Source organism: Falco cherrug, chromosome 7 (genome assembly GCF_023634085.1).
Source record: "Falco cherrug isolate bFalChe1 chromosome 7, bFalChe1.pri, whole genome shotgun sequence".
Classification (NCBI taxonomy): Eukaryota; Metazoa; Chordata; class Aves; order Falconiformes; family Falconidae; genus Falco; species Falco cherrug.
Genome location: NC_073703.1, coordinates 22903251 through 22921415, shown reverse-complemented (window position 1 = coordinate 22921415; position 18165 = coordinate 22903251). Strand labels below are relative to the sequence as shown.

General features: G+C 41.2%; 1 protein-coding gene across 1 annotated transcript in view; it reads left to right on the top strand.

Moving 5' to 3' along the window:
* The window catches only part of CIB2 (calcium and integrin binding family member 2), a 49775-nt gene extending 47103 nt beyond the window's left edge, over window positions 1–2672 (top strand). The window contains exon 6 of the mRNA XM_005434108.3: window positions 1561–2672. Within this exon, the coding sequence (XP_005434165.1) occupies window positions 1561–1582 (22 nt within the window). The 3' untranslated portion in view covers window positions 1583–2672. The remainder of the gene's footprint in view (window positions 1–1560) is intronic.
* The last annotated feature ends 15493 nt before the right edge of the window (window positions 2673–18165 follow it).

Genomic DNA, 18165 nt, shown 5'->3' with positions numbered 1-18165 from the left:
AAGGATTTGAAATGGAGTTTGTGAAGAGTATGGCATTAGTAATGCCTGGGAGCTGCCAGAGCTGGACAGAGAAACAACAGACTGAACAAGAAGGTGTCAGTGGCAATGCAGGATTTTTGAACCCTCTGGGGGCCTTCACCTGTGCAGCGGTGGGTGTCCGGCTCCAGTCCCACTGGCGGCTGAAGCCACAGAAGCTCCCTCGCAGGGAATGTGCACCTCATAAGACCTGTCCAATGCGCAGATTATCCAGTTCTTAAGGACTAAAATTAGAGCTAGTGACAAACTGGCAAGAGGTGCTTAGCAAGAAAACAGTGGAAGGGAATCATTTTTGTCGGTATTTTTCACGGAATATTTCAGCTGCTTCTTAGTAAAAAGCTCAATCTCCAGAGGCCAAAATGACACTCAGATAGAAATAAAAATATTTCTGATCAGTACCTTTCCAGGGAAGTGTACGTCGATGGATTTTTTTTTTTTTTAAGGAGCCATGCCAAAAATGTTTTCACATACAATGCTGTGTATTTTTTTTCTCCTAGATGTTGTCTATGTGGGGCTTAAACTTTCAAGAATTTGTATTACTACGGAGCTCTAGACATCTCTTGAGTTGTGAGGATATTTATAGTTGTGGGTTTTTTTTCTGAAACCTTAGTGCTGGTGCACTTTCTTTCACAGTACTTAGGCTGGTATGCCAGACTGCTATACAACATACTTTCCAGTGCCGTCCAGACTGAATAAATTCCTAGATACAACGTTCCTAGGTACCACCCTGAGTATAAAATTTTAATCTCCTCTAAATATGTACCACAGAGCTTCCTTCAAGTGAATTCCTGGTTCAAATCAAATAGCAGTGATTAAGGTAGAGCATTCTTTTTGTATAACAAAATCCCAAAACTGTACATCCAGAACTCTTCAGCCTCTCAAACACTCCAAACCTCTGAAGTTTTCTTTCAGTGTAGGCATCAAATTTACAGTATATGCATACAAAAATACATCATATTCCCTTCTGATTTCAGTCAAGAAAGAAAAAAACAGAGTTTATACTGCCACGACACTGGGCAGAGATTGCTACCCAGAGCTTTCAGCATGCCTTCCTTACGATGTCTTTGCTTGTCCTGTTAAGATGATGCTCAGGAGTTGTTTTGAAAACCAGTAGCAGTAGTAAGGCATGCTGCTCACCCCATCACAGTGCAAGTAGAAAGAAGGTAACAGTCAGGATTTCTTGTTCCCAGCAAGAGAAACAGCAACTTTATCTGCCTAATTTGCCTTGTTCAGAAACCCAAATGCTGTGCCGTAGCAAAGCACCACTGGGAAACATTTAGCTCTGCTGTGTATCCAGTTAATGGGTCAGTTTATACTTGATTTAACGCAATGCCGAGCTTGGCCCCCTGAGTGGACATTTTCAGACGATGGAAATTTCTCCTGGAATGTTTCAATTCTCCCTGAGAGCGCGCGAGAAGAGATGCAGATACATGACACTGCACCTTCCTTTTTGTACTTGCAGTCGGATGTTGTGCGTAATGACAGATGTGTTTATAGCTCTTAATCTTTTCCTTTCCATTGCAGTACTTTCCACATAAGAATCTGAAGATGTTTCTATGAGCCAGTGTTACCAGAAATGACTTGCCAGTCCAGCCTTTCTGAATCTCAGGCACTCTGGAGGCTTTTGCCCTCTACTTATGGCTTCTCAGAATTCAGCGGGAATGCGGGAATTGTTCTGCTCCACAAAGAGACAGAAGCATCGTGTAATCTGCAGGAGATTTGGAATAGTCGCATTTGTATCTTCACTGCTGGCCAAGCACTCTGGCAAAGATGGTTGGGTGGTGGGTGGTGGGTTTTCTTTTCTTTCTCTTTTTTTAAACAGGTAGCATCAGAGTATTATTAAAGGTATTTCTACATAGTTTTTATATTTATGAATATTTAATACTGCTCTTAAAAGCGCAAAAAAAAAGAAAGATTGACAAAAAGATTAGCTTTGGTGACTTCTGCAAGAGTACTTGAAAGAGAGCACGGGCCTTAAATAATGAGATGCCTCTATCACTGTGTTGTACGGCTGGGGATCTTGCATGGAGATCGCCTTAGGTGAAAGAACCGCAGTCGAGATCAAGCTCCCAATGTTGAAGACAACCACATCCCAGGTTTGCTTTTCAGTCACTGAAATGGCAGTTGCTGGGTTTGGTGCTTACCTTCAACCAGTATTTCATGGATTGTCATGTCCTTATGAAACTTGAAATACTTGCCTTTTGTATATGGTAACTGCATACATGATTCATTTCTTCCCAAGACAAACGTTAAAATTGTGTCTTTATTCTCAAAGAGGGTCCTGCATTTTACTTATTCTGTGGGCTGATAATGTTGAATGGAAGAATATGATCATCTGTAACTCATGAAGAAGTTAAAGAAGCACAGAACTACTAAGGACATGAAAAGACATTTTCTTTCTAAACCAGCTATGCAATCTTTCCCATAAAACGCATGAATGCAGCTCTATATTCCTCTTCCTTGTCCAGCTGGAAATCAGCTAGTTTGTTTTTTTTTTTTTTTAATTCCAGTATTGTTTAGGTACTGGGGCCTGAAGACAATCATTTGTGTATTACTGTTCTAACAGTCAATAGAAGGGCTCTGTCACTTACATGGCTTCTGTATCAAAGTCATTACAATTAAAACTTTTGACGCATTCTGTTGTTCTTTGAGGATTCTTGGGCTAAGCACACAAAAATTTCCTTTCTGGTCACTATTCCAATTACTGTGAAGTTAAATCTTTCAAAGGATGAAATGTGTTATTCTTATTGAAAAAGTTGTTAAAGTAGAGAAATGAATCTTTTTGGCATTTCTGTAGGATGATGATGTTTATCTACCTCGGAACCTCTTCTGTATGGTGAGCTTGCACTGGAGCTTGCTGTTCAAATTTACACAGTATGCATCTTAGCGGTATGGTTGTACATTGAAAGTGTCCATGGAAATCTGTATATTCAAGGTATACAGGACAGACTTGTCTAAGATAGCCTAGGGAAAATGAAACTTCTATGTTAATAATAACATTTATTTTAAAAATATTTTTTAGACTGATCGTATTCAGTGATGTTTATGGCATTTTAATACTTCTTCCTACTGGTTTCTGTTTAGATAAATGAATTGGAGCCTAAATTCCCTTTGATTTATTCACCCAAGTTAAAATTAGCATAAATCCATCCTGATACTGTTTTGATTGAGTAAGAAGAGATTCAAGCCTCAGTCATTTTCATTTTGAGCAGATTAAGTTAAATGTCTTGATTGATTCAAACAATTTGCAAGGCATTGGCATTAAGAGAGATTATGTTAAAATTACTTCCTATGCCTTGAAATGTCAGCCTAGTAGTTTTTTATTTCTTTGAAGATGTACATTTAATCTTGAAAGCCTTGTGAGATGTTTCTTCTGTCATGATGAGTATGTATGGTAAAATACCAGGTTGCAAGATTCTGGGCCAGGTTATTCAGACAAAAAGGATCTGGCACTGATGGCATAGGTCAGGTCCTTATGGGATCAGCTGGTTTTTTTCTGTGTTTTAAACTCTCTGATAGCTAAAATTCTTTGCTTCCTGACACTGTGTGTCATTCTACGTTTAGGTCATCCTCCTCACTTATAGGAGGACCTCAGTTGCCTTGGAATGTGTTCAGTGTGTTGTCACCCTGCTCTCCCTGATCTGAATGTCACAAAGCGGTTGAAGAGAGACCTGGGCTGGCCGTCAGATGTTTACCCTGCAGTCATCTGTCTGAGCTGAGAAGCAAAGAGAAAAAGAAGTCAGGAGCATCCTGCAAAGGAATATTCCAGTCCATAGTTAAAGGAAAAAATCTTGTAGGGTACTGCAGATACGAATGTATGCATGAACTCCCTTTATTGCTTTATGTTCCTCTCCTGTAACAAAAAGCTGAGCAACATAGTACGGCCTTGGGGTTTGAGAGGTACCCGTGCTCGAAAGGCTTCTGGAGCAAAATAATCCTGCCTAGTAGCAGGGAAGTTATTATACCATCTGATGGCAAAGGTAAGGGATAGGTTTCTAAAGAAGCTTTGTATTTTCAGTTCCTTTGTTGTCTGTAGTTGGGTGTCTTCTGTTATAGCAAGAGTGTTGAGTCAGTAGGAGCGCAGTACAGTGCGTCACAAGCTGAGGAGTGTTACGAGGTGAAAAGCCAGCTGTATTATCTTACAAATTCACTAGCAAGTGTTTCTTCCACTAGGCTTACTTATTCAAAAGGAACTATTGGGCAATTTAGAGAAAAAATGAAACAGTGAAAGAGATTTAGACTTCCAACAGGTTTGGATTTGGCCTAAAAGCAAAATGACATGCCTTTTGTATTGCAAAAAGGGTCTTAAATATGAATGGGCATTTCTGTATTTGCCTTCAAAAATGGACAAAGAAAAAGGAAAACTGTGACTCCAGACTTCTCTTAAAATCGCCAAGTGTGTACCCGTGTGTTATCTCTAGTTTATATACACTCAAAGCATCTCAGGGACGAAAAGGAGCTGGTGGAAGTGAATAAAATAATACAGCATCAAAAAGCAAGTAATAACCATGTTATTTATTAACACCCTTTAGCCGATCATTGGTTTAAGGGAATACTGTAAGCTGAGATTTGTAACAACCTGTAGGCCAAAATCTGATCTTCATTACTTCCATACTCACCATCAGTAAGTCTGCTGACTTCAATGGAATTAACTCGTAGTCTATAATGGGGTCTGCGTTGAGGAGAGCAGCTGGGGCGCTGCTGCAGTGCTTTGTGCTCTCTCAGGCCCTCGGATGTAAGCTGAAAATGCTGCGCGCTCTCCGGTGTGTCCATAACCACCTGCTCCTCTTGCTCTGGGGGCTCAGTGTTGGAATCTCCCGCGGTTCCTCACAGCCCATGGAACTGGGCTCCTTCCCCTGTTGCCCCAGGGCTGGTTTGTCTCCTGGCGCACCTCTGGGGCACTTTGCTGCAGCAGTGAGGCGGCACCCTTACTTTGGTGCAGTCATGACTCCCTCACGCTGTTCCAAGTTTCCCCAAACTATAGGATACTATATAGAATCTGTGATGCCACAAATAAAAGAAGATTTAAACTGTGGGTAATTACTGATTTTAAGACTGTAGATAATTACACAGAGATTTTCATGTTTGATCAAATATATGGTGTTAAATCTTACAAGGGGTAAAACTAAATACTTTGGAAACAGGTACGTGAAAACATAACGATTTTATAGAATAATTTGTGTACATGATTTTCTTTCTTGATACACAACTAGCTGGACTGTGACCCAGTACAATGACAATACTCCTCTACAGTATTTTTTACTCTGTCTCAAACGCTGTAAGATTAAAGCTCAAAGATACTGTAATTTTCCATACAATTACTAATTTCTTTTGTGTGATGTTGGTGTCAGTAATGCCTGATATTCATCAGAATAATGGGTTCATTTTTTCCCCTTTCACGAGTTAATATGCTTTTAATTCCATCTGTTCAGTTTTGCTGTCTTTCAGTATCATTGGATATTCTTTTTTTTTTTTTTTTCCATTTTGCAGTAGTAGTGCCTCATGGGGTTGTGTTTGTAAAAGTCATTATTTCCTATTGTCTGTCATGTGTTCTCTGGAAACGCAGTGGCCACAGATGTTGCGGGCAGCAGCAAACCATTGATTTATAGAATGCCTTCTGTATTTTCCATCTTACCCTGTGTAAGTTACACTAGCTTGTTTGCCTCAGAACAGTGACAAACACTATGCTGAAGCCTTTGGAGGTGGTCTGTGGTATTTGGTGTGAGCAAACACGCAAGTGGATTCGTTTGATCTCTGTTACTTTAGACGTGTGTTATCTGATGCATTGCAGTTTATCTCCCATAATGTTTTCCATTAACAAGTTTTATGTGTGATTGCTGTGAACCATCTCTGTCGCAGATGATCTGTGTATTTCACCGTCCATGGGGTATGCCATGGCATATGCCAAATGTCCAACACGTGGCAAACACACTCTTCTGAGTAGAACCATTTCTTTGAGTTAAGGTCAAACGGAGGTAAGGTCCCGTATATATCATTATCTCTGTTCTTACAGAGGTGGAACCTGTTTCTTGGGTTTTATGAAAACAGCGTATTAATAGAAATGTTTTTTAGTCGAATCCTTGAAAATTGAAATGCACATTAAAAATTTAAAAAATAGGGATTTTGTTGCAGAAACTATCAAACCTCATATTCTAGAGGCCTGACTAGTTTCAGATTATATTCTGAGATAAGAGACAGGGGTTTTGTTGTGGAATGGAAATAACTGCACTTAGCTCAAAATCTGAAATAAATGAATTTGGCTGAAATAACAGCAGGAGTAAAAAGAGTTTGTAATGTTATTGCCCAATACACTTCAGCTGGGACAGACAGTGGAATTAAATTTGATGAGGAAGACATTAAAGATAATAAAGTTATTATTGTTCCTGTCCTTAGGGAGATGTGTGTCTGAGGCAGAGTAAAGGACATGGTGAAGAGATGTTCTGCTTTTTTCTCTGTGTGGTTTTGCAGTTACTGGTGTTTTGTAGAGGTGTTGATGACACCGAGTGACTGTCGCATTCACTTTGGTGGGGAAAACAAAGAGGCTGTTCTTGGTAGTGTTGAAAGAGCATCAGCATTACAGATGAAAGTGCCTTTATTTAGCTGGAAGTTCTGCCATTTTGATCTTTCAGAAAAAGAACTTTCACAACCTGAGCTCCAAACAAAATGCCCTACTGCCCTTTTCTTCTACTGCCTGTCACGTGCCAGAGCAACGACGAGCCAGGTGTGACAGCCTTGCATGCTTTGACGTTGCATCATACGTTACTCATCCCCTCCATTCTTTCTCAGTTAAGATTTGCTCAGATCCAAATGTTTTTATACATTGATCCGTGACTCTTGCTACAGCTATTTTGCACATGCGTGGCTGGTCTGGCACGTGTGCTGTTGAGTGCGTGCTGGCAAGCCCTGCAGTACAAACCATGGCTTGTGTGGCCTTCCCCGAGTCTGTGCTGTGGCAGCTGAGGTGTGTGTGCCGACAACGTAGACCGGAGTGGTGTAACTCTGCTCAGGAGGGTCATGGGCACCAGTACAGCCTCCCCCTGGTTTTCAATGTAGCTTTTCTCAGTTGAAATCAGTGGATGTGGCAGCCTGCCAGGACCAGGGTGGCTCATTGCCGTGGGCTTCGTCACAGCTGGGAGAATTCAAGACAGATAAAGCTTGCTTTTACTTCTGTGGACTAATGCGCCATGTGGAATGGTAGCCGCTGGGGCGTCACGGAAGGCTTTGGGCCGGTCCCTTGTGCAAAGCGGTGTGAGAAGGCAGGCACAAGGTGTCTCTGTACTTGGTGGAAGTGGTTCTCAGCTCGCTCTGAGGAAGGATTCGCCTGCCCAGTTCCTGCTCGCAAGCCGGATTCAGCTCTTTAGTAGGCCTGTCATCCCTGGGGGTACGGACTGCTCCTCACAGTAGCCCGCAGGCAGTACTGGTAGCCAACTCGTGCTGATCATCAGTGATATTTTTTTAAGTGATCTAATATTCCAGGCTACTTCAATGGCACTTGGATAAATTGATATTCACCAGATTCCCCACCCCATCCCCATTAAGAAGAAATTATCTTCTCTTTAGGAACCTGTTCAGCTTTGTCATTATGGCCTAGTAGACCCTGAGAGGAAAAAGAATATTGGGCTTTTAACTAAAATGGTTCTTTTGGTTTTCAGAAAATGATTGTGCAACTTTTTTTGTGCAGATACAAGATTCTACATACGAAACCCATGGTAGATTCAGAGAGAATTCCCTCTAGGAGTAATCTGAACCTGAGACTGTGCTTGCTCTGCCTAAACAAGTAGGTTGATTCATGTGTGTATTTTCAGAAAGAAATTAAATTCCAGGAAATTCAGTCAGGCTTTTCATATGTTTAAAAGTTTTCATCACTTTTATCGTGATTTTAGTGACCATTTTCCTTCTGATGATATAACCAAATATGATAAGGAAATACAGATACATTCCCTATTGTAATTTCACACATCCTAACAATGACAGCAGCATTAGAATTTACAGTTATACAAGTCACTATTATTACACATCTTCTAAACTTTGGCTTTCTGCAGAATTTGCTGGCAAATGCTCCTGATGGAATGACTTAATCCCACATAACTCATTCTCAATATTTTTTCCATTTCCAGTTATCTCCAGTAGCTAAAAAAGCAGAGGGAGTAATTTGTGTCCAGAGAAGTTGGTGTATTTTGAGGTCATACTTAATTCCAAGAAATTCACAAAATTAAATACTGGGTTATTAGTGTAGTGAGTCCAGCCTGCTTTGCTTAGAGGAGTCTCTTTTTCTCACTGTAGTAATTCTGTAGTAGCCAGGTATTCTTGAGGGCCTGGTTTCAACAACAGGAAGGCTCCTGCTCACTTCAGCATGCAGGCATCAGCTCAGGTCAGTAATCATGTTTTGCTTTGTTCAAATGTGGAATGCATAAACCACATACCAAGGACTGCAGATAATAAATTATTCTGTTTCTGAAGAAATACTAATAAGCAGGCACTGTCAGAGATGGAAAACACATTTACTGCCAGTATTGTTATTGTCTCATTCCTTATGAGACAATACGTAAAATGAAAGAAAATATTCTAGCTTCATATGAGAAATAAGGGGAGTGTTTGATAATAGTGGCCAGAAGTGAAGGAAACCTGCGTCATCGGCAAACGTTCTCAAAGTCGGCAGGATTTTGAATGGTTTTGGGAATCTGCTGAAGTTCACAAGCCAGGCCATACCTGGGTAACGCCAAACCTGAGTCTCCTGTGACTGGGGTGCCGCACCTGCCCACAGGGATCTGCAGGTCAGCTGGGGTCAAAATGGTGCTCAGCAGCTGCTAATCAACTCCCTTTGACACAGGGCACCTTGCAGGGTGGGGGAATCAAAGGAAATGCTGTGAGCAACAAGTCTTTAGATGTTAAATAAAATGCGGGAAAGGAAGAATTTCTGAGCAGCTTGTGAAACCAAGCTTCACTCCTGCCGCATCCTGCAGGAGCACTGTTAAGAGGTATTTGAAATTGAATGCAAGTCTCTTTATTTATGACCAGTTCAGCCTCAGTCGTGTTCTGTTCTGGAGAAGAAACTCTCCTTTGTTATTAAATTCTCCTGTAATTCTTTGTGTAACTATGAAGTCAAGTATTATTTGAACAGGTGAACAGTGAATTTTTGAATCATTGTTTTTCTCAAACCCTCCGGACTGCAGGCAACAGGTCTTCCTTCCAACCTCCATTCATATACTCGGCCAAGAACCCAGCAGAACCGAGGGGGAAGGACCTTCTCCGGCACCCAGAGCGCAGCCGCCGGCAGCGCCATCCGAGGCAGGTGGGCAGCAGGCGCGAGGGGCCCGTTGGGATATGGGGAGTTGGGGGTGTTTGTGCACCTTGGGTGAGCAGCCTTCGCCTGTGCCCTGCATCAGAAATGAAGTGGATCCATTGCTCTATAGGGGTATAGGTTTTTATATACACTCACCTTCTTCTGTAAGTGTGCAGCTGGCTAAATCATGCCATGTGTAATTGCTGTTGGGAGGCAGGCACCAAACCACCTCGTTCTTTGGAGGGTCCAGTACCATGCTACTTGTGCTAAACAGCACCAGCATCTCTAGGATGTCCGTTTGATTTTAATGAGTTAATTAAAACTTGAATAAAGTGAGACTACTGAAAAACGCAAAAAATCTTCTTCAGCCGCTTCATCTGTGCCTTCCACGTTTAGTTTGAATGTTCTTGCTTTACTGGTCTAAACAAAGAGTATTTGAGGCCTCACAGAGAACACTGGCATCTGAGTTCACAGTGTGTTGGTTTGCTGTAAGACTGTAGAGTGAACTCAGCTAACGTTCCTCCTCGTTAGCTTGCTCGGAAGGAGTACAGGGTGTGCGCAGAGGTTGCAGGCTTACCACCGAGTGCCACTGCACTCCACGTTATCAGTAAGCGTTTGATAAAACAAAATCTGGCAAAGCCAGAGTAAATATTTGAAACAGTATCTTCATTTTTTGACCAAGCTCCTCCTGGGAAGAAACTTGAGATTTGTTAAATCCCTTTGAAAATGTTGGTGCATCATGTGAAGGTTCCCTCGGGCATCTCTGCTGTGTGTTATGTACCAGGGGACTAACCAGTGGGTTTGGCTGCAGGTCTTGCAGGTTTGCCAAGAAGTTTGGGGCTTATTCTGCTCACACAGCTATAGAAGTAAAGTCGGCTGCATTCAGTGTATTGAAAAATACAGCTTTGTTAGAGAAGCATACCAGTTGTGACTCATTTATGGTACATTCTCATTATTTTTTCATTTTGTTTATTTTCAGCAGAGAACTGGTGGAACACTTAGTATTTCTGCAGTTAATCTGTGTGTTAACCTTGAGAATAACAGTGCAGGAAAAATTGAGCCTATGACATGAGAAGAGCCTAAAAAAATCTTGACTTGGTAAAATGAAGCGGAGGCGCTTACGAATCCTGTGATGAAACCCAGGAAGCTTGATTCAGCGAATGGGGTTTTGAAACCCACAAAGCCTCCTACCTTCCCCTGTCCTATTTACCTGAAGATATAAAGCAGGTAGAATTTTGTAATTGATAGCTAATCTACTGCTATTGAATCTGATAGTTTACAAATAATTGTGGTTCTTTGTGGCCTTTGATACTAATTACTCTCCTTTTTATGTACCACTAAAAAAGGGGGAAAATGAAGAAGTGTGTGCAGAGGGAAAGAGAGTCAAGGACACTTCCCTGGTCATTGACTGATTGATTCTGCCCCCACGTAGGACCTTCAATCATCGCTATGACTGCTGAGGCAGCCAATTTCTAAACTCTGTTTTATCTTAGAAATCCATTATAGGGACAGGAGGAAAAGGCAATTGTGATAATTTTTAATCAAGATTCCTAGATGGTTTCTTTTTTGTGAATGGGATTTGCTTTCCATCTAGTATCATCCTTCTTTTTAATATTTCTGCGAAATTTGACACTGCGGTAGTGCTGCTGGCAACATCTTTCTTCTTTTTCTTCTTGAATTCCTTAAATTATTTAGATCCATTTTTTGTTTTAGTTTAATGATTTTTGTTAGGTCACAATAGAAGTTTGGAGTTTTGTTGTTGTCAGCTTTGATGTATAATCATCAATTTGACATGATTTTGGCTGCATCTTTCATCTGTAAGCATAATGTGCTGCAAAAAAGAATTTGTTTGAAACCAGTTAGGGTTATAGTCAAATGTTAATAACCACTAAGAAAGGAATTTTGTCTTGTTGCTTCTTTCAGTGTGTGTGGTCAGTGAAAGCAAACTGAACAGAATGGAAATAGCTGACATGCTTCTGGAATACTCCCCTACTTTGGGAGCTGGGGAACAGAAATGGCTCTTCATTATGTTTCTGTCTTCAATCCAGTTGAACTGCCGAAATGCAGAGCACTATTAGATTTTTTAATAGAGCTTTTCCAAAGTTCACAAGATGATGTAAGATGTCTGGGTCACAATTTTGGATAGATTCTTATGGAAAATGAGCCCAAACTGCTATGTCACCAACCTTATTTTACTGTGCCTGAGGCTGCAGAGGTCTTTATTATGAAGGGTTTTGTTTGTCCATCACTGAACAAGGAAGAAGACATATAGTTTGTATCCAGACTCTTCCAAAAAAGCACAGGAGAGTGTCTAGACACTATGAGAAAGAGTCTTTTCTTGGTTAAAAAACTAATTCCACCTGTAAGATTGGTATAGTTAAGAGGAAAATGAACCAGAGGGTTTGAGTTTGTCCCCCAAATGGGTCTTCCGGGGGGGGTTATTTATTTTCTTCTTTTGCTTAAACTGTTTTATTCACCTGTAACTGTAAATGTCCTTAACGATACCTTGAGGATGTCTGAACAGAGAAATGACAATTAAAACTTCCAAAGAGTAAAAACTCTCTGGAAGGCTGAGTATTAAAACCAAAACCCCCTGCTGGCAAAAATTCCTGCTGCTTTGATTCACAGCCAATTACACCTTCTCAGAAAACAGTTTGTTACCCTTTTCCCAGTCATACCAGTTGGGACTACTTGGAGGTTATGAGTTCTAACCAATATAATAAAAGCTTAACAACATTTTAAAAAATACTCATCATGATTTGTGTATATGTGAAATAAAAGACAAGGAACATGATGACTTTTAATGTCTAAGAGCAAATACCACAGGAAGAGTCCTATCATATCCTGACTATTACAATTTGTATGCTTTGCAGAAAACAATCTGTGGAACTATACAAGAAAGAGAATATATATATAAAATTTAAAAATAGAATTTATTTCTCATATAATTGATACATTTACTAAGCTGATAAAAACTATGAACAATTGTTCTCCAGACATTCCAATGAAGATTTGAAATAAATACCCAAGTGTAACTTAAGTTCAAAGAGCTTGATTCTTCTTCAGTTCTCACAAGGTTATTTCAGAATTAAAAGCAGTTAGTTGAGTTCATCCGTGCAAATTTTAAGAAAGATTAGAATCAAACTGGATGTTTGGCTTACAGTGAAATGTACAGTATTTGATATCTTGATGATAATCAACTAGCAGTGTTGCACACTGCATATAAATACTGCTTTACTTTACGACTTTCTCCAAAAGTCTCTGTTTAGAAGCCTGGTAACAGCCTATCCAGTCTGTAAGATTTTCATGAGTGGAGGTGTCCCCAGACATAACATAGGGACCATTAGTTGGGTGGTTGATAACAAAACGCCAATGTCAGTCTTTGTCTCTGCCACAGAAGTCATAGTTTAGCTGGGCTGGGAGCACACTGATGTGGCTTGACATTCTCACTTCAAACCTGGCAGCCCAGAACTTAGGAGAACTTGGATTCAAACTGCATTTTATCTGAATAATCAGAGATGAACTTTTGAATAGGAAACTTTTTCCTTGTCTTTGCACAATCAAAATTGAAAGTAAACCTTGGAAAGCTCAGCGCACAAACCTAATGTTGAGTTTTCTTTCTCGTTTGCTTTTGTCCATTTAGAAAATCCTTAGAGATAGGACTGACATCATGTGAAACCATATGATGTTTAACTTTTGTTATTATCTGGATTTAGACTTTTACATCTCACAATGTGGATCTCTGTTATTTGAGCAAGAACGATGAAATAGCAATAGTAAGCGGTTAGCCTCAGGCTGGAATGGCTACCGAAGAATGAGACATACATACATTTTAAAATTTATTTATTTAGCATTTTCCCTCTAACTGGAAATATATGAAAAATCAGAAATTAATTTTAGGATATCATGGTTATAGACTTATTCACCCTCTCATGTTTTTGATTTCCCATCCTGGCTCCTCTCTTTCTGTTGCTGTTGTCCTTCCAGATCCAGGCTCTGCCCAGATTCACAGGTCCACACAAGACAAATACCTGACACAGAAGTACCTGCCTTGACTGTGTTAGCTGTTCACTCCAGAGCATGATGGTGCGTTGTAGCTTTACAACATAACAGTTGCAAGATTATTTAACATGAGCAATGCCACTGTTTCTGTATACCTTCCCAGACTGTTTTTCAGAAACACACATATGTTAAAAAAAAAACAAAACAAACAAAACCAGAAGGCCCATCTTGAAGCGAGTGTGATATAGAAAATACCAACTATGGTGATTACATTTTCGCACAGTTACTAATGTAGAAGCACTGTCATGATGGTAGGTGTTGCAGTGTTCTAAGTAGGTTTGGAAACAGGCACCATGCGGCTTCCCCCGTGATTTCTGTAGGAGGGCTCTTTCTTAGTCCTTTTAGTCTTAGGAAGCTGGAAACCCTGAAGTGCACTGTTTCCGATATGATTCAGAACACGTCGAATGAATTTTAGGTAACATTTAATATTAGCTGAACAAATTGAGCCAACCTCATGTGGTGAAAGCTCCAAGCTAATAGCTTCAGCACGATTCTACAGGCAATCTGCCTGTACCACAAGAGAGAGCCCTTGCTATCTTACAAGCCTCACTTACAAGAAATAGTATTATGCCTTCTAATTCTGCCTTCTTTCACTTTCCATTATGGGGCACTACACCACTGTTTTCTGTTCTGCAGCCACTGTGCACGACTGTCTGCACAGACTTTTCACCACTTCTGCATATTGCCAGGCATGAAAACCGAAACTCGGCATCTTCTTCTCTATGCTGAGATGACAAGCCATGCCATTTTTGATACAACTGTTACGTAAAGAGACAACAGTGTCTTCTTTCTGTCTGTTTCAGAGAATCACGGAATGGTTTAGGTTGGAAAAGACCTTTAAGATCATCCATCCAGCTGCTGACCTAGCACTGCCCTCTCTTGCCCAGGACTCTGACAGGCGCTTCAGCAACTGCATAATTTAATCCCCGAGTGATTTTCTGTGACTCAGCGCCTGCATTTCACATTTCGGTTCCCGGTGCCCTGCCCGCCCCTGCCCCTTGCTGCAGCCCGCAGGCAGCACCGCCAGCTGCCCCCACGAGCCTTTCTCATTCTCCCTGTAGGAAAGTTACACATCGATAGTATTTTTACAGGCCTGCAACCAGCCTGTGTTTCAACCATTGCAGGAGCTGATTGTGGCTCAGGAACGCTGCCTTAATGAATCCATGCACCTGAAGGGCTTAAAGGCAACCATGTCTGTCTGGACTTTTTCACTCTTCCATATTTGCATTTAAAAACACCATATGTGTTTAAATCCTCTTATAGAAAAAGAGATCCTGAAATGAAACGTGTTTGTGACTGTCACTTGCCTACCCAAATACCCTGATAACAGCTGGCTGTAGAGACAGGTTTTTGGGGGTGGTGCACACACGGTGCGTTTTTGCTCAGGCTCATGAGGTCAAATTCAGCTGAAGCGTTCAAGGTGCTGGTGATGTGATGGAACCGAACCAACTGCATTACAGTATAGGCCAAGAGAAACAGAGCAAGGTGTACGCTAGTTGTGTGACTGCCAGCTTATCGTGGTACATCGCTATCTATGACATGAATGAATGTCTGTCCGACTACGCTTTCCTTTTTCAGCAAGTGCTTTTTCTTCTGCTAATTTCACCCATGTAACTTAAACACTCTCCCTGCAGAGACACCTATATGGTTGGCAAACAAGACGTGAGTTTCTTGTAAGTGTGGGAACTTGAGATCCATGTTAGCGTGAGCTGGATCCCATTCCCATTGTCACAGCATTGTTTGCATGGGGTGATGCGACCTGAGGTGAGCTTGAACACTCATGCACGGAGTGCAGTTTTGTGTGCCGAGGGTGGCTTCAGTCCCAGCAGTGTATCCTGTCGGCACAAGGCTGGCTGTAGGTGCACAGTGACCCTGCCAAAACACTGCCCAGTGCTGGCTGTGGTTCTGCGTCACGTTGTGTTATTCAGTGTATCGCTTAATTTTATTCTTAATTGATGTTTCTTGTCTCATGATCTGAATATGCTTGGTGCTAGAGCTCACCACAGTTATTGCTCCGTACCCTGCCTCTTTACGCTTTCCTCAGGTAAATTTATCACTTAATTCTTCAGGAACTGTGTCTCATTAGGGACTGAAGAGTCTAAATCAACACTTGGTGCACTGGTAGTAAATAAGCCATCTTAAGTTGTTCTCATTACTCCTTATTTTCAGTTCTTTCACCAGCCTTCTCCCACCACCCTTTCATCCTGCTATGTTTGCAGAATACGTAACATAAGATACTCCATTTCAGTTGGAGGTTCTGAAGACAGAAATTTCAAGAAACAGAAAGTTCTTTGTTTTAATAAATCTGATGTTGTCATATACTTCCCCAAATTCAGGAGAAATTAATTTCAAATGAAAACTCGTGAAAGAACTTCTGGGGGAGCTGCTTCTGTGCGTAGATCTCACATTCAGGAAATAACTGAGTTATGTCAGGACACAACAGTTGTGGCTGGGTAGCTATGTGGTAAATGCTTAAGATTAACCCAGTGAGGCCTTCAGAAGATTCCAAATAAAAATGTTTGCTGTAGCCATTACTTGCTTTGAGTAAGGTATATATATTCCATAGCTTTTGCGAAGAGTTTGCAGGTCCCTCAAAGGGCACTAAGGATGCGTTATTGTTGGCATGGGCTAGCAGTCCTCACACTGACCACATATGCTATTTACTGGATTTTCCCTGAAGTACAAGCGCTTACAGTTTTACATCTGCTAGTGTTGGTGTTAATAAATGACGCTGCTGCAAGAGGCAGTTAGGGTTTGAGGTGGAGAGAATGGAAAACATTTGTCTTCAATAAACTGAAGTGGTTTTGGGGCAGTCTTGAACACATGCCATGGAAACACAGCTTAGTCTTTAAGGAGTAACATTTCCCCCTTCTCAACCATCCATACTTTGCATCTTTTTCTAGGATGCAGATCTCGTTTTCTAGACTTGCACAAAATTTCCTTTGATACTAATATTAACAGGGTACGTACAAGCGTTTATTACGGCCAGGTAAGCCAGTGGTATAACGTAATGGCATATTTAGCATATAGTGCTAGCAAAGCTGGGTACAGGAGGGCAGCTGTCTGGAGATGATGGGGTCATTTTCCCCTCACATTTTCTTAGATAATACTATTCTTTGATATCTGTCTTAGAAAGGACTTGGGGTTAGTTTGGCTCCAGATTTGGATGTTGTGACTTACTCTTGAATCTGTGTTTCCTCAGTTTTCCTTTGCTTCCTGTCTTTATCCAAAGCCAAAGCCAGAAGTTCCAAAACAGAAAACCACAGGAAAAGCTGCTCTGGTAATATTTGTCTTGAGCAGAAACAAACAGCAAGAGAGATTTCCTGCAAAGTCATTTTCTTGTGAGGAATGTAGCCTGGATTCTAGACCAGATTTAGACTAGATTTAGACTGGCTAAATCTGCCTATTTGTGTATCAGTTACAGATTCTTATTTAAAACACGTCTTTCAGTTCACCATCTTTAGTTCTTTTTTCAATCCCATTCAGCTTTGACAAATACATTTACACTTTACTAGAATATTGTATTTATTTCTTGAAAAAGGGTGAATGGACCTGTGATAAAATTATGAATTATAAGAATCTGAAGAAAGCTCATTTGCAAGGAACCGGTGTCACTGTTGTAACTTCCCACTAATGAGTGTGTTAAGCACTTCATAGTCCACATCGGAAGAAAAGCTCCTGCCCAAAGCATTTAGGCTGGAATTCATCCCACTGAAGTTTAAACACTGAAATGATTTGCTCTCCATCAGTTTCTGCTGTTTGGCCATTGATGCTGGATGGAAGCTGGAGCGAACAGACTTTCCACTCACAACGTACATACGTTCCATGTGCGGATTTTAAGCCTCGGCTAAAAATCTAAAGACTGGGGAGACGAATCTCAGCTTTCTGCGAGATGGACATTCAAAGTGAAGATAAAATCTTAAGAAACGCAGGCCCGGGGCAGAATTCCAGCCGTGGGTCTGTGTGTAAGTCTAACCCTGAATCACCCCCGAGGCACGTAGAGGAAGGGCTGGCCAGGGCTGTGACTAGCTGCAGCTCCTGGGGCAGTCCACTGCGACAAGGCAGCGAAGGTCTCTCGATACAGGCGTGACTGCCGTTACCAGCATAAAGGCTTGGCTGTGCACCTTTCCGAGGTCTTTGGAGGGGTCCCTGTTCGGATTTAAATGGAGGGAGGGAAGTGCTCCACTGCTACACCTGGGGTGAAGGAAGTTCAGGAGCTGCTGCAGAAGCGCAGTTTTGTGGTTGCAGTTAATACAATGCAAATATGTCAGCCAGGACACGGTGTACCAAGAAATGAGTTAGAAAGTCAGGAAAATGGGCACACCGTGATTGAAGGTGAGAAAACTGCCTGGGCCTCTGAAACGTTGTGCAGAAAAGAAGAACAACTCTTGGGCACACCTTGGAGTAGAGAATAGTTAAAAGCTTTGAGATCACAGATCCTGACAGTTGTTGCTGTGAGTTAGAAAAATGCTGCGCTGTCTCTGCTAGCGCAGAGCTGTACCAGCCACTGCACTTGGGAGAATGGGCTTGTAAATGCCTCACAGGAAAAAATGAAAATCTCTAATGCTAACGAGATGTGATGGCATAAACCACTGATGGACTGTAGAACTGTTACGTAAATAATACCATGTATTTTTAGATTTTTCAGAAGAGCCTTACGCAGCAAGGTGAGGTTGACAGACAAATATATAACCCAGTAGACCTGTAGTATGTTTCCACACCTTAACACTGGCCTTCTGAACTACGTAAGAGCAAGTAAAGGTGAAAACACTATATGACACCTG